The sequence below is a fragment of the Octopus sinensis genome, linkage group LG2 (assembly GCF_006345805.1).
Source record: "Octopus sinensis linkage group LG2, ASM634580v1, whole genome shotgun sequence".
NCBI lineage: Eukaryota > Metazoa > Mollusca > Cephalopoda > Octopoda > Octopodidae > Octopus > Octopus sinensis.
In genome coordinates, this window is record NC_042998.1 from 86,462,825 (window position 1) to 86,475,941 (window position 13,117).

At 37.4% G+C, this 13,117-nt stretch overlaps 1 protein-coding gene across 1 annotated transcript in view; it reads left to right on the top strand.

Annotated features, from left to right (window-relative positions):
- Window positions 1–13,117, top strand: part of LOC115225134 (protocadherin Fat 4) — a 549,120-nt gene that overhangs the window by 447,952 nt on the left and 88,051 nt on the right. The window contains exons 25-27 of the mRNA XM_036500736.1: window positions 1,002–1,063; window positions 2,964–3,201; window positions 5,539–5,772. Coding sequence (XP_036356629.1) covers window positions 1,002–1,063; window positions 2,964–3,201; window positions 5,539–5,772 — 534 coding nt within the window. The remainder of the gene's footprint in view (window positions 1–1,001; window positions 1,064–2,963; window positions 3,202–5,538; window positions 5,773–13,117) is intronic.

Here is a 13,117-nt window from a genome sequence, read left to right on the forward strand (position 1 = left end):
GGGTCTGTTTGCTGTGGTGGTCTGGTATATAGTGGGTAGTCCCACCTGCAGGCTTGGGTTTGATGAAGCCAGGTCAGCTGCTGTACAATCTTTTGTGCCATGCACAAAAAAGATTTTTGCTCAGCAGCTGCCCTTTCGACAACATCATGTTGGTGGTTTGTGGCACGCACAACATCTGCGTACCTCCGCTTTGGGGCAAGTGGTGTGTGGTCCATCCCTTTTCCTTGTGTTGATGGTTTGTCCATCTGCCTCGTGTCTCTGTGGCAGGGTCCCCGATGTGCAAAGCGGCAGCCTGCACCTTCCTTTCCATGCCAGCAGGAACCTCTCAGGTAGAACCTACACACCCGTGTCTTAATGATTGATGTGTCTCTTTGTCTCAATTGATTGATAATATGCAGTATATTGTGATTGTTTTCAGAATTAGTCACCAGTATTTAGGACTACTTCTTTCCTTTATTTCAAGATGGTAGGTTGTTTATTGCAAAGAGATCTAGCTACATTTTCTAATATATTTAGTGACCAAGTAGGGCCTCATTCAGTTGTTGTATAGAAGTTTTAGTTGGATTTTATGGTTGGTACATCAGCATTTGTATTAGACAAAACAGGGAGATTTTCATCTTTAAAGATCTGATGCTATATTATATAAGCCCTTATTTGAAAATATGTTTAATTTGATTGTTTCTAATTTTAGTTTTTAACTCTCTATTAGCTAATGATAAAGTAGGGTAGTAAGTAAGCAGAACATTGCAGCTTTGAATTTATTTGAATTCACCTGACTCTAATATCTCACGCTCCATTTTGAGAGAAAGAGAACACACAAACTGGGTTACATCAGAACTGATTAGTATCTAAATAGTTTCAAAAGTGCAATTCTTTATTTGCTGAACTATGGCTTACTCTTCAACTTCTAGTTTTTAACCCTAAAATTAGTCATTAATTAATTTGTAGTATAATATCTTAGCTAATTTTTTCAGTTATGGAAATATTTATTTATATTTTAGGCTACTGATGAAGATTCAGGCAAAGATGGAGAAGTGACATATGCAATATTTGGAGACAATAGGTAAGTAAATAATATTCAGATTGTGATTTTGTTTGTATATGAAAGTTGAAATTGTATCTAACTGCTGGTTCATTTCTTTGTATCTTACATCTAGCATTGCTTTATATCATAAATTTTAATTTGTTGATAACATTATAAAGTAAAATGCCAGACGTATACTTATAGATGCATGGAAAACTTTTGTCTTGTTAAATATTACTGATGATGGAATAATGTGTGTGTTATTATAAATATTATAGTAAAAAGTTAATTGGTTCAAATTTCATAGATCATCTAAATGAATGACAAACTTTCTTTGATTCAGATTAGGATAAAATAAATTACCTAATCTAATACTCCGAGTCTCTGTTTAAGTTTTAGATATTCTAAAAATTTTTTAAACTCTTATCTAATCATCATCATTCAACATCATCGTTTAGCGTCCGTTTTCCATGCTAGCATGGGTTGGACGGTTCTACTGGGGTCTGTGAAGCCAGAAGGCTTCATCAGGCCCAGTCAAAGCTGGCAGTGTTTCTACGGCTGGATGCCCTTCCTAACGCCAACCACTCCGTGAGTGTAGTGGGTGCTTTTTACGTGCCACTCGCACAGGTGCCAGACAGAGCTGGCAAACGGCCATGAACGGATGGTGCTTTTTATGTGCCACTGGCACGAGGGCCAGGCGAGGCTGGCAACGACCATGAACGGATGGTGCTTTTTATGTGCCACTGGCACGAGGGCCAGGCGAGGCTGGCAACGGACAGGAACGGATGGTGCTTTTTACGTGCCATCGGCACGAGGCCAGTCGGGGCGGTGCTGGCAACGGTCGCGAAACGGAAGGTTCTCTTACATGCCACCGGCACTGTTAACACATCTGCAATTTCCATTGATCGATTTCGAGATAGCAAATATTATTATTTCCTATTGCATCATCATCATCATCACTGCTGCTACCACCACAACCACTACCACCACCACAACTATCACCACCATCTTTTAATGTTTGTTTTGCATGCTGTCATGGGCTAGACAGTTTGACCAGGACTGGCAAGCTGGGAAGCTGTAGTAGGCTCCAGTTTGATTTAGCTTGGTTTCTATGGCTGGATACCCTTCCTAATGCCAACCACTTTGCAGCAGTGTGTGCTCAGTGCTTTTAATGTGCCACTGGCATGAGCATTACATGCCACTGGCACAAGTGCTTTTTACGTAGCACTGGCATGAGTGCTTTTTATGTGGCACTAGCACAAGACTCTTGCAGGCCAATCCTTTTCACCAGGGGATGTGGCCTTAACACTTCTGCTGTGGAGGATGGGTCTTCTTAAGTACAGCAAGGCACCAGGTATCTCAGTCCTTTGTCATCTTGTCCAAAAGGTTCAGTGTTCTGCAGTCATCCATCAGTAATTTATTCCATGTCTTCCTGGGTCTCCCTCTTCCACGAGTTCCATCCATTTGAGTGAACAACATTTCTTCATGGAGCTGTTGGCATTACAAACCATTGGCCTTGGTGCCACTCAGTTTGGTATAAGTCAAAATAGCTTATAATATTGGAAAAGGATATGGTCAGATAATTCCTCCCTTTTGGATGATATGTAGCTTTATGTGAAGTACCAATCAAGTACAGGGGTCGATGTAATCAACTAACTCTGTCCCCTAAATTTCAAACTTTGTGCCTATATTAGAAACAGTTATTATTGGACAAAATATTTAGCAGCATCTCTTCCAGCTCTTTAAATTCTAAGTTCAAATACCACTAAGGCTAACTTTGTCTTCCATCCTTTCAGTGGGAAATAAAACAACACTGTCAAGTACTGGGGGTCAATATAATCGACAAAATCTCTCCCTCTTAAAATTAATCAATTCGGTTTCACTTATTTTTGCTTTTTCTAGTTTTGTATATGTCTTCTCATTTTCTCTTCTGAAACAGTTTCACTATAGACAGCAAAAATGGTACTATATCAGTCTCAAAGAAGTTGGATTATGAAAAAGTAATTTTTTATAGTTTACTTGTTGAAGCCACTGATGGAGGTAATCGAAAAGCGACTGTTGATTTAGATGTTTTTGTGGAGGGCATTAATGATAATGCCCCTATATTCAGACCAAAATTCTATACTGGACTTCTGAAAGAGGGCAAAACCAGTTTTGAGTATGAAATCACTGTTCAAGTAAGTTATTCTTTGTCTGTATTTTATTCCATTGTCTTGATGTGTTTGCAGGAAATAGATTTCACTGTAGTCTCATATAATTACAGAAATTATTCTTGTCAACACTTTTTAGCATTTAGCTTTTTATTCAATGGATTCTGGCTGCTGGATTGAAGCAAATTGTATTTATTTCTCTGTATTTTTTTTGTTGCTGTTTGTGATAAATGTAATCTAGTCTCTTGTAGATGACTACTTCAAAAACGCAGTAGTATATACTATACACTCTTTAAAAGAGCAAAAATCTGCACCATGGAGTGAAATATAATCTAGAAAATCTGCCATTTAACTAGAATGTTATAAAATCTATGACAAAACAACTCTCTTCTGTAGAAACCCTTCTACAAAGGTAAACTTCAAATTCAACAAGAATAATAGAAAATCCAGTTATTTCATAAGACCTTCTATAAAAAAAATCATTTCAATGCATAATCATAGAAACTTTCTAAATAATAATTGTTAAAAACATAGATCTATTCCTCTGGATAATCAGTACTAAATGTGTTGAGTGCTTCTTATATAATATATATATATATATATATATATATATATATATACATCATCATCATCATTTAACGTCCGCTTTTCATGCTAGCATGAGTTGCACAATTTGACTGAGGACTGGCGAACCAGATGGCTGTACCAAGCTCCAATCTTGATCTTGCGGAGTTTCTACAGCTGGATGCCCTTCCTAATGCCAACCACTCTGAGAGTGTAGTGGGTGCTTTTATGTGCCGCCCGCATGAGGGACAGTCAGGCGGTACTGGCAACAGCCACGCTCAAATGGTGCTTTTTTACATGCCACCTGCACAGGAGCCTGTCCAGCGGCACTGGCAACGACCTTGCTCAAATGTTTTTTTTTATGTGCCAGTAAGGCGACACTGGTTACAATCACGCTTGAATGGTGCTTTTTATGTACCACCGGCACGGAAGTTAGTTAGCTGCTCTGGCAATGATCACGCTCAGATGGTGCTCTTAGCACTTCGATAGCACGGATGCCAGTCATCGAATTTGATTTCGATTTTACTTGCCTCAACAGGTCTTCGTAAGCAGAGTTTAGTGTCCAATGAAAGAAAGGTATGCATAAGTGGGCTGGTTACACCCCTGGCATAGGCCACGAGGTTATGGTCTCATTTAGCTTGCCGGGTCTTCTCAAGCACAGCATATTTCCAAAAGTCTCAGTCACTAGTCATTGCCTCGGTGAGGCCTAATGTTTGAAGGTTGTGCTTCACCACTTCATCCCAGGTCTTCCTGGGTCTACCTCTTCCACAGGTCCCTCAACTGCTGGGTAGTGACACTTTTTCACACAGCTATCCTCATCCATTCTCGCCACATGACCATACAGTGCAGTCGTCTCTCTTGCACACTACATCTTATGCTTCTTATGTCCAACTTTTGTCTCAAGGTACGTACACTCTGTTGAGTATGCACACTGACATTACACATCCATCAGATCATACTGGCTTCATTCCTTGTGAGCTAACACACACACACACACACAAACACACACACACACACACACACACAACAAATAAGTAACAAGGATGTCCCGGTATTAATGCATTTAATTGATCAATGCAAGCATTACATCAACTTGAAATAAACTGCTTTCCTTGGAAGCATAAGACCATGTAGGTTTTCAACATACAGGATACTCCATTATAATTTTTTATCAAATTTTTCATCAGAACTAGAGAATAAAAGAATTACATAGCTTATTGCTATTATTGTAGCAGAATGAACTTTAGGAGAAAATAGCTAAAGCCGACTATAATTTAGAGTGGCAGAAGAAAATATCGATGGGGGTGAAGAAAGTGTAATGGTGATTCATCTTTATCCTTATCACAATCAAAAGATCCATTGCAGCAAGTATTCTACATCTCCTTTGGGAATTGACAGTTAAGTTATTGCTGCTGGTGATAAATTAATTAATGTCAGATACTCTTCCATACCCCTATTTATTGTGACTATAAATTCACCATGTCTACATATAAGAACATCAGCACTATGTCTAGATATAAGACCGTCAGCACAGTTGCTAGCTCTGCAACATCAGCTTGAGCCACATTTCTCCATGAGGCCCAATGCTCAAAAGGTGGTTTTCTATATATGTGTGTATGTGTACACAGACATACACACACTTTCTCACATATATATTATTTCTTTTTTCTTTTCTAAAGTGGCTGTAAATCATGAGGCAGATGGGTTTTTGGGAATTCTCTTTTGTAATTATTATGTATTATTTTTGTAAAAGTGGTTGGTTTGAAGAGTAATTTCTTGTTGATTTCTCTTTCACTATAGGCAACTGATGCTGATAAAGAGAATTCAGGTAATTCTCAAGTAAAATATTCAATAGTAAATGCTAGTCAAGGCCCTTCAAACAGTTTTTCCATAAATGCACAAAATGGAATTATTACTCCATCAAATATAGATTATGAAAGCCTGACTGATAATGTCATCCAGTTAGTAGTCAAAGCTGAAGATAATGGTATACCAGTCAAGGAAGATACTGCCGTTGTTAATATCACTGTATTGGTGAGTACTAAAAATCTAATATTTCTAACATTTTGACATTGTAAAAATATTGAATTAAGAGGGTAAAGTCGTTAATTATATTAAATCAAGATTGAATCGTGTACTTTATTCTTGTTCAAAGTGGAGCTAAATTTGTGTAGCTGTTGACAACCTTGGAATGACATATAGATTAGTTTGGAGTGATATCTTAAAAATCAAAGAAGTTATTTTAAAAAGAAATCCAATATTGTATCTCATGATATCTTTTGCCATAGATAAGACAAGTGAATAGTTTTGTAACATATAAAAGAGTATTTTTTATTTAGCCTTAAGTTTCAGAATTTGTTGAGGAATCAATCTTTAGTTACCTTTCTAACTTCTCAAGCATAAAATACATGGCATTATTTTCTATCATTTGCTAAAATTTATATTCTGATCTTTAAGATCAATCAAGTCTGTTCATTAGTATGCTGGTCCAAATTGTCATCATTAATTTGTTTTATAAGAGATTTTCTTTTACTTAGTGGGCAAGAAAAGGATCGTTTTTATGTACCATCTTCATGCCAGTTATTGTATCCATGTTAACTGAGTATTGTTATAATTTCAAACAAAATGCCTTCTGTTCAACTACAGATCTGTAGCTTTGGTTATAATGCAAAATTATCCTTTCTGCTAACCTGTAGAAACATAAATCATGTTATATTTGTTAACTTCTATATGGAGGGAAGTTCTTTTTTTTGCATGATTAATTTGTGAATGAAATAAAAGACATTATGTTAGGTTGAAGAGTTTATAATATTTATTATTTCTTGGTAAATGCTTATTAATTAGCATCAGAAATAGCATGAAGGTCAGCTGCACATGTTTAGATTAATATCACCCAAACATTGTATGCCACAGTAGGAAGAGACACATATCTATATAGCCTTCTACCTACACTCCTACCTGTAACTTTCAAAATCCTACCAGTTGCCCACTTGAAGGATCCTGTCTCTCTATAAAGTCCCCCTTACACTATCCAGTGGTATCACAAGACACTGTATGGACACGACTTTAAGAGGATTATACACAGCACATGAAATCCTTCAAGTGCAGGGATAGAGAAAACTATCCCTGTCTGGCTTCATCTGGAGATTCTGTGACCATCAAAATAACCTCCTCAATATCGAATGAAGTATTTTTGACTGTATCTCTTCCTATACACCTGGAGTTTGCAATTACCAACTCTATGAGAAACTATACATGCTCCAGCAACCCATAGTATCCATCTATAAGAATTAACTCTCTTATTGTATGCCCAGCTAATGAATTTGAAGTTGCCGGCCACTTAGAATACAAATACCTATCTAGGTTTTGCTGACCTATACACACAAGGGCAGGATATTTAAGCCCTGCCACCTGTATAGACTACTGCCTACTATATTGGTCACAACATTAATGTAGAACTACTGCTAATGTGTTCGAACTCCACTGAATGATGACAGGACTTGCGCTAACATCTTACTCCGCAACATGCAATACCCAATTCACAGAACTGATGTCACTGAATGTACCATCCCACAGCCCATTATCAAAGTGACACTAGCAGCTTGCCAACATCATATCCAAACACATGGAACTAAAAATTAAAAAAAAAATAACTGGTGTCAATTTGATAGCATTAATAACATGTGATACTAGCTGACTAATAATAATCTAAACATGTAGAAGCCATCTTGAATTTCTTTCAAACCCACCACTCTACCTCTTATTGTTGAGAGAATGTATCCCCCTATCCATGAAACTCATGTGGAAATGAGTCAAACTATTATGAAGTATATGTGATTCCAAACAAATGTGCTGGGTGCTACTTTCTATCATTTACTTTCTTGCTATACATACATACATACATTGTCATTCATGTTAAGGAAGTCTGAAGGATATCTCATTGGTTCACAAGGAAATAGAAATACCAAAATTACACACTGTTTCTTTGTGGATAACTTAAAGCCTTATGCAAAGAATATGCACGAGATGAAAAAGAGCCTTGATCTAGTTATAACATTCTCAAAGGATGTAAAGTTGGAGTTTGGTCAGGATAAATGTTATATGGTTGTTAAAAGGGGAGAAGCTATAAACCACTAACATCTCCATCAATGATTTGAGTGTTTCCCCTGTATCTGACGAGGAACGTTACAGGTATCTAGGGATGGATGAAAATATATCTTAGAATGGCACCTGTAACAAAATGTGTGTCACTAAAGAACATTACAGTTGAATAAAGAAGATTTGAACCTCAGAACTCTCTGCATTCAATAAAGCAGTAGCCACAATATGTTTGCAACATTTGGGCTGCTTGATTGGATGCTTGATGAGATTTGAGCCATTGTGAAAACCTGAAAAATACTAACTAGCACACATAATTTCTATATAAACAGTGTCATAGACCCCCACCTCTACTTAAAATGTAAACAAGGCAGCAGAGACTTAACATTGATCCAAAATGCCTTTGAATGTCACATCATATCCCTTTGGTAACATCTTTTGACCACCAAACGTCGAAGTGCATCCCTTGACCAATTTTGCATACATGAGGCTGATAACATCATAAGATTTGGAAGGAAGCTCCTTTAGCAACACTCTTTGTCTGGCAACCTTGAATATGACCCTACCACATCATATCACCATATGAAAGAATGAGCAGAAGACTATGCATGGATATGTTTGTAGAAAACTCCATGATGATAGTAACATCGATCATCAAGCAGTTTATCATGGATAATAGCCAGATTACTACCTCCCACTTTGAAGGGTATGTGTTTGCAATCCAGGAACAGGAAATATCAACCAAGTACTTGATGCACAAATGGGATAGAGATGCAGAAAAAGCCATAAAATGTGACAACTGATGCAGACTTTGTGGAGTCCGCACTGAAGATATCACCGACATCATAAGCAGTTGTCCAAAAATGTCATCACCATATTATTTACTGATGAAACATGAGGTTTTAGCTAGGGCACTCTATAATGAAATCTGTTGGAAAGATAATTCCGAGGACAAAGAAATGAGAACCCACAGTATGGTAGAAACCATAGCCACTCATAATGAAAAGGAATACTGTTGGAATGTACTAGTGTAGACCTCAATAAAATGCATGCACAACAGACCTGAGATAATGATTTGGGATAGAGAAGAGAAACTGTGCACAGCTGTGGAAATTAGCTGCCCAGCAGTTTTTAACATAAAGCTGAAGATCAGTGAAAAAGAAAACATGTATGCTAAACTATTGAGAAATCTGCATTTACTCTATCCAGATTACAAGTTCAGGTTTATACCTGTAATTATTGGGACCCTGGGATATGTAACACACTGCCTAAATACCAATCTTGAGAAATTAGGCTTCTCAAAACCAGAAAGGAGAAAGCTAATTTGAAGACTACAGATCGAATCCATGACTAGAACTGTAAATATCTGTAAAACTTACCAGAAGTTTATCATTTAAATATATATGAGCATGTCTAGATATGTAACTATATGTTTGAGGATACATACATAAAACATACAAATCTGCACTTACATACATACATACATACATACATACATACATACATACAAACAAAAATACCTTGTTGTTGATGCTGAAATTCCAATGAAGGAACCTTGGATCTAGGTTAGAAACTGGTTCTTTCTCTATTGGCAAGAAATCTTGAAATAGACTAAATAATGACATCCATAAATGCATACATACATGATGATGACCGAGGAAGACCATTGCTGACCTTCAGGAACATTGTGTGCTCTAGGACTAACTTATATTTTGCATTTGTGGCTCCGTTAATGGCTAATGAGCCCTGCTCTTGTCAAACATACATGACTGCAAATATTGCAGACCAAGCCTTCCCCATTCACTACACCAGTAGTGCACTTTTGAGCAGCACACTTAATTTCTTCATCCAGAATACGTTCTCTCTCAAAAGTGTTGATCCCTTCCTCAACCTGCTTCCTCCATCTGTGGCAATGACAGGCATCGTTCTCCCAGTCAGTCTCTTGCATATCACAGGCCTTTTATGAGGATTTGATACAGTCCTTAAATCGCAGCCTCTGTTCATTCATAAGTTTCCCATTTAGCATCTGCTTAGGGATCCTGCTATTCTTCATTCTAATAAGGTATCTAGTCCAACATAACTGGTGCCTGTGCACCATTGCCTCAATACTCAAGATATCAGCTGTCCTCAGGACCTGTGTGTCTGGAGTTTTTATGATCCAGCTAACATTCAGAATGTGTCTGAGACATCTCTGATGAAAGCATTCAAAGACTCTTACATGACGTTTGTAAAGGGTCCATGTCTCAAATGAGTAAAGGATCAATATCAGTACACATTAACGGTACACAGCAATTTTTGTTTGCTTTGTGATGCCATGCTGGGACCAGAAACAAGACTTAAGAGACCAGAAGGAGTCAGTTGCTCTCTGCAGCTTGAAAGATATTTCATCATCCAAGAAGCAAGAATGGTTGAGTGTGCTGCCCAGGTAGACAAACTTGTCTACTTCTTCCAAAATTGTTCCTTCAATCAAGATAGCTGGTTCCACATATGGATTTCATGGTACATGCTGGCACATAACAACAGTCTTGTCCAGGCTAATGCTGAGTCCAAATGCCTTGCAAGAAGCAGAAATACAATTCATAAGTATTTGTATGCCATTCACTATATGAGTGACTAAGTCACAGTCATCTGCATAAAGGAGGTCACGAATAAGATACTCGGAAACTTTTGAATTGGCAGAAAATTGACACAGATTAAAGAGGTGGCAGAAGATTGATATCTGACATATATTCCCAGAGAGCTAACCTTAGCAAGAGCATGAGTAAAAGCAGCAGCAAAATACAAAGAAAAGAGAGTTGGGGCAAGGATTTCACCCTGCTTGACACCATTCTTTATTGGAAAGGGTCCTGCCATGCCACCTCCAACATTGACCCAAGCCTCCATTCCATAATGAAATGATTTAATTATAGATACAAAGTGATCCAGACATCTAAGTTTGCCAAGTATTTTCCATAGAAAGGCCCTATTTACAGTATCAAAGGCCTTTGATAAATCAATGAATACCTGGACAAGATCCATATTCTGCTCATAGCACTTCTGCATCTGTCTTGCTGTAAAAATCATATCCATTGTCCTTCTACAAGATCGGAAGCCACATTGAGATTCAGATAGGACATAATTTATGAGACACTCATTCATGCGGGTAAGAAGAATATTTGCCAGAAAATTGCCAGCAACTGATAGTAGAGCAATACCTCTGTAGTTACCTCACATTGTTCTGGCTCCTTTTCCTTTATAGAGAGGAAGAATAATTGCATCCTTACAGTCCTTAGATATTGTACCATCCCTCCAGACTGCACTAATAAGTTCATGAAGGGACTGTATGATGTAATCACCACCAAATCGCAAGACCTCAGCACAAATTCCACCCTTGTCAGGTGCCCTATCAAGATTCAATTTACTTATTGATGTCATTACTTCAACTATTGAGGGCGTGGAATTTAAGGAGCCAATGATAGGTCTTTGTTGCATAGTATCAATCACCGTTTCATCCACAACTGACTCATGGTTTAGGAGTTCAGAGAAGTGTTTGATCCCGTGACTGGTGATTTCTGTTGATTTAGTAAATAGAGTGGAAGACTCCTTAGAAAGCAAAGGAGCTGATGTAGAGCTCTAAGGCCCATAAACTTGCTTCATAAGAGGGTAAAGCTTCTTACTGTCATTTGCATCAGCCTGAACATCACTAGCAAGATCCTCCTACTAAATTTTCTGCATCTTCCTGAGAGATTGCTGCAGTAGTGATTTTACACTGCTGAAGTGGGCAAGTGCTAGATTTTGCTGCACAGAGGACGGTCCTCTGTGTAGCAATACATTGTGGACATGGCACTTCAGCATCATTTTCATCAAACCAGTCTCTGTGTCTGGCAGTAGTATATCTCAGTGTTTTAGCAGCACTGCAGTATTTTCTATTTTCAATGCTGGACAAGTGAATCTGAAGCTCTTTCCTCAACACAACATCATATATCTTGTGGACATTCAGACACCGAAGAATGCTGACGGACCCTCTTCTTTTTCACTCTAATCATCATCTGGAACTTTGCTTGCACCAGACTGTGGTCTGTCCAGCATTTCGATACATGAAAGGACTTGACATTACAACTGTTATAGATGTCACACTTGTGGATGATGACATAATCCAGCAAGTACCAAACTTTAGACATTGGATGCATCCACGTTGTTGTGTGATCAACTTTGTGCATAATGAGTGCTTGCGATGTGAAGTCCATGTTCATCACAGAGCTCCAGCTGCATGAAACCATTGCTATTCATTTTTCCTACTCCAAAATGTCTTAGAGAGTTCCATGTTTACCAGTCTGTTCCAACCCTGGCATTGAAATTCCCCAGTAGAATGATTTATATACATGCATGCATGCATGTATATGCAGACAAACATGCATAAATGTATATTTATATGTTATAGCATATTAATAATGTGGGTGTATGTATGTGTATGTACACGTATGTGTGTGCATATATATCATCATCATCATCACCATCGTCATGGAAAATGGATGTTAGATGATGATGATGTTATACACATATATACAAACATGTACATACATACACACATATTAGTATTGTGTAATTTAAAAAATATTCTATTAGATATTTATTGTATCTAAATAACCAAGTTGTAGATGTATAATCAAAACTTTGAAGCTTGAGAATATATATTAATATTACAAAATAATAAAGCAGTGAACTGGTTGAATTGTTAGAGGACTGAAAAACAATTATGCTATGTGATGTATCTTCTAGCTCTTTATTTTCTGTGTTCAAATCTTACCAAATCAACTTTGCTGTTTATCCTTTCAGATTAATCAAATAAAGTACCAATCAATACTTTGGTACCAACTAGCTTCCTTCACTTAAAACTTCTGGCCTTGTGCCTAAATTAGAAACTACTGTTATTATGAAATAATGATAAAGTAACAGTGAATGTGACAGTGTGTGAGTGTTTGGTACTTATTACCTGTGCCTTAGCGAAAGTGGAGGTATTGTTTTTAGTCATGTTAGTTTGTCTGTGGACAAAATATCTTAAGAACCGCTGGATAAATTTGGATGAAACTTTCAGGGATGTTTTACCTTGTGACTAGAATGAACTGATTAGATTTTGAGATTGATCCAGTACTGGACAAGGATTCTGGATAATTTTTCTGATTATTTTTACTTAATTTTTGGGCAGGGTTGGGTTCATTTTTAGTATTCTCATTTATTTTACAATTGAATTTTTAAAACTTACCTCCAACTTTTATGTTATGCTATATTTTTGGAAAAAATG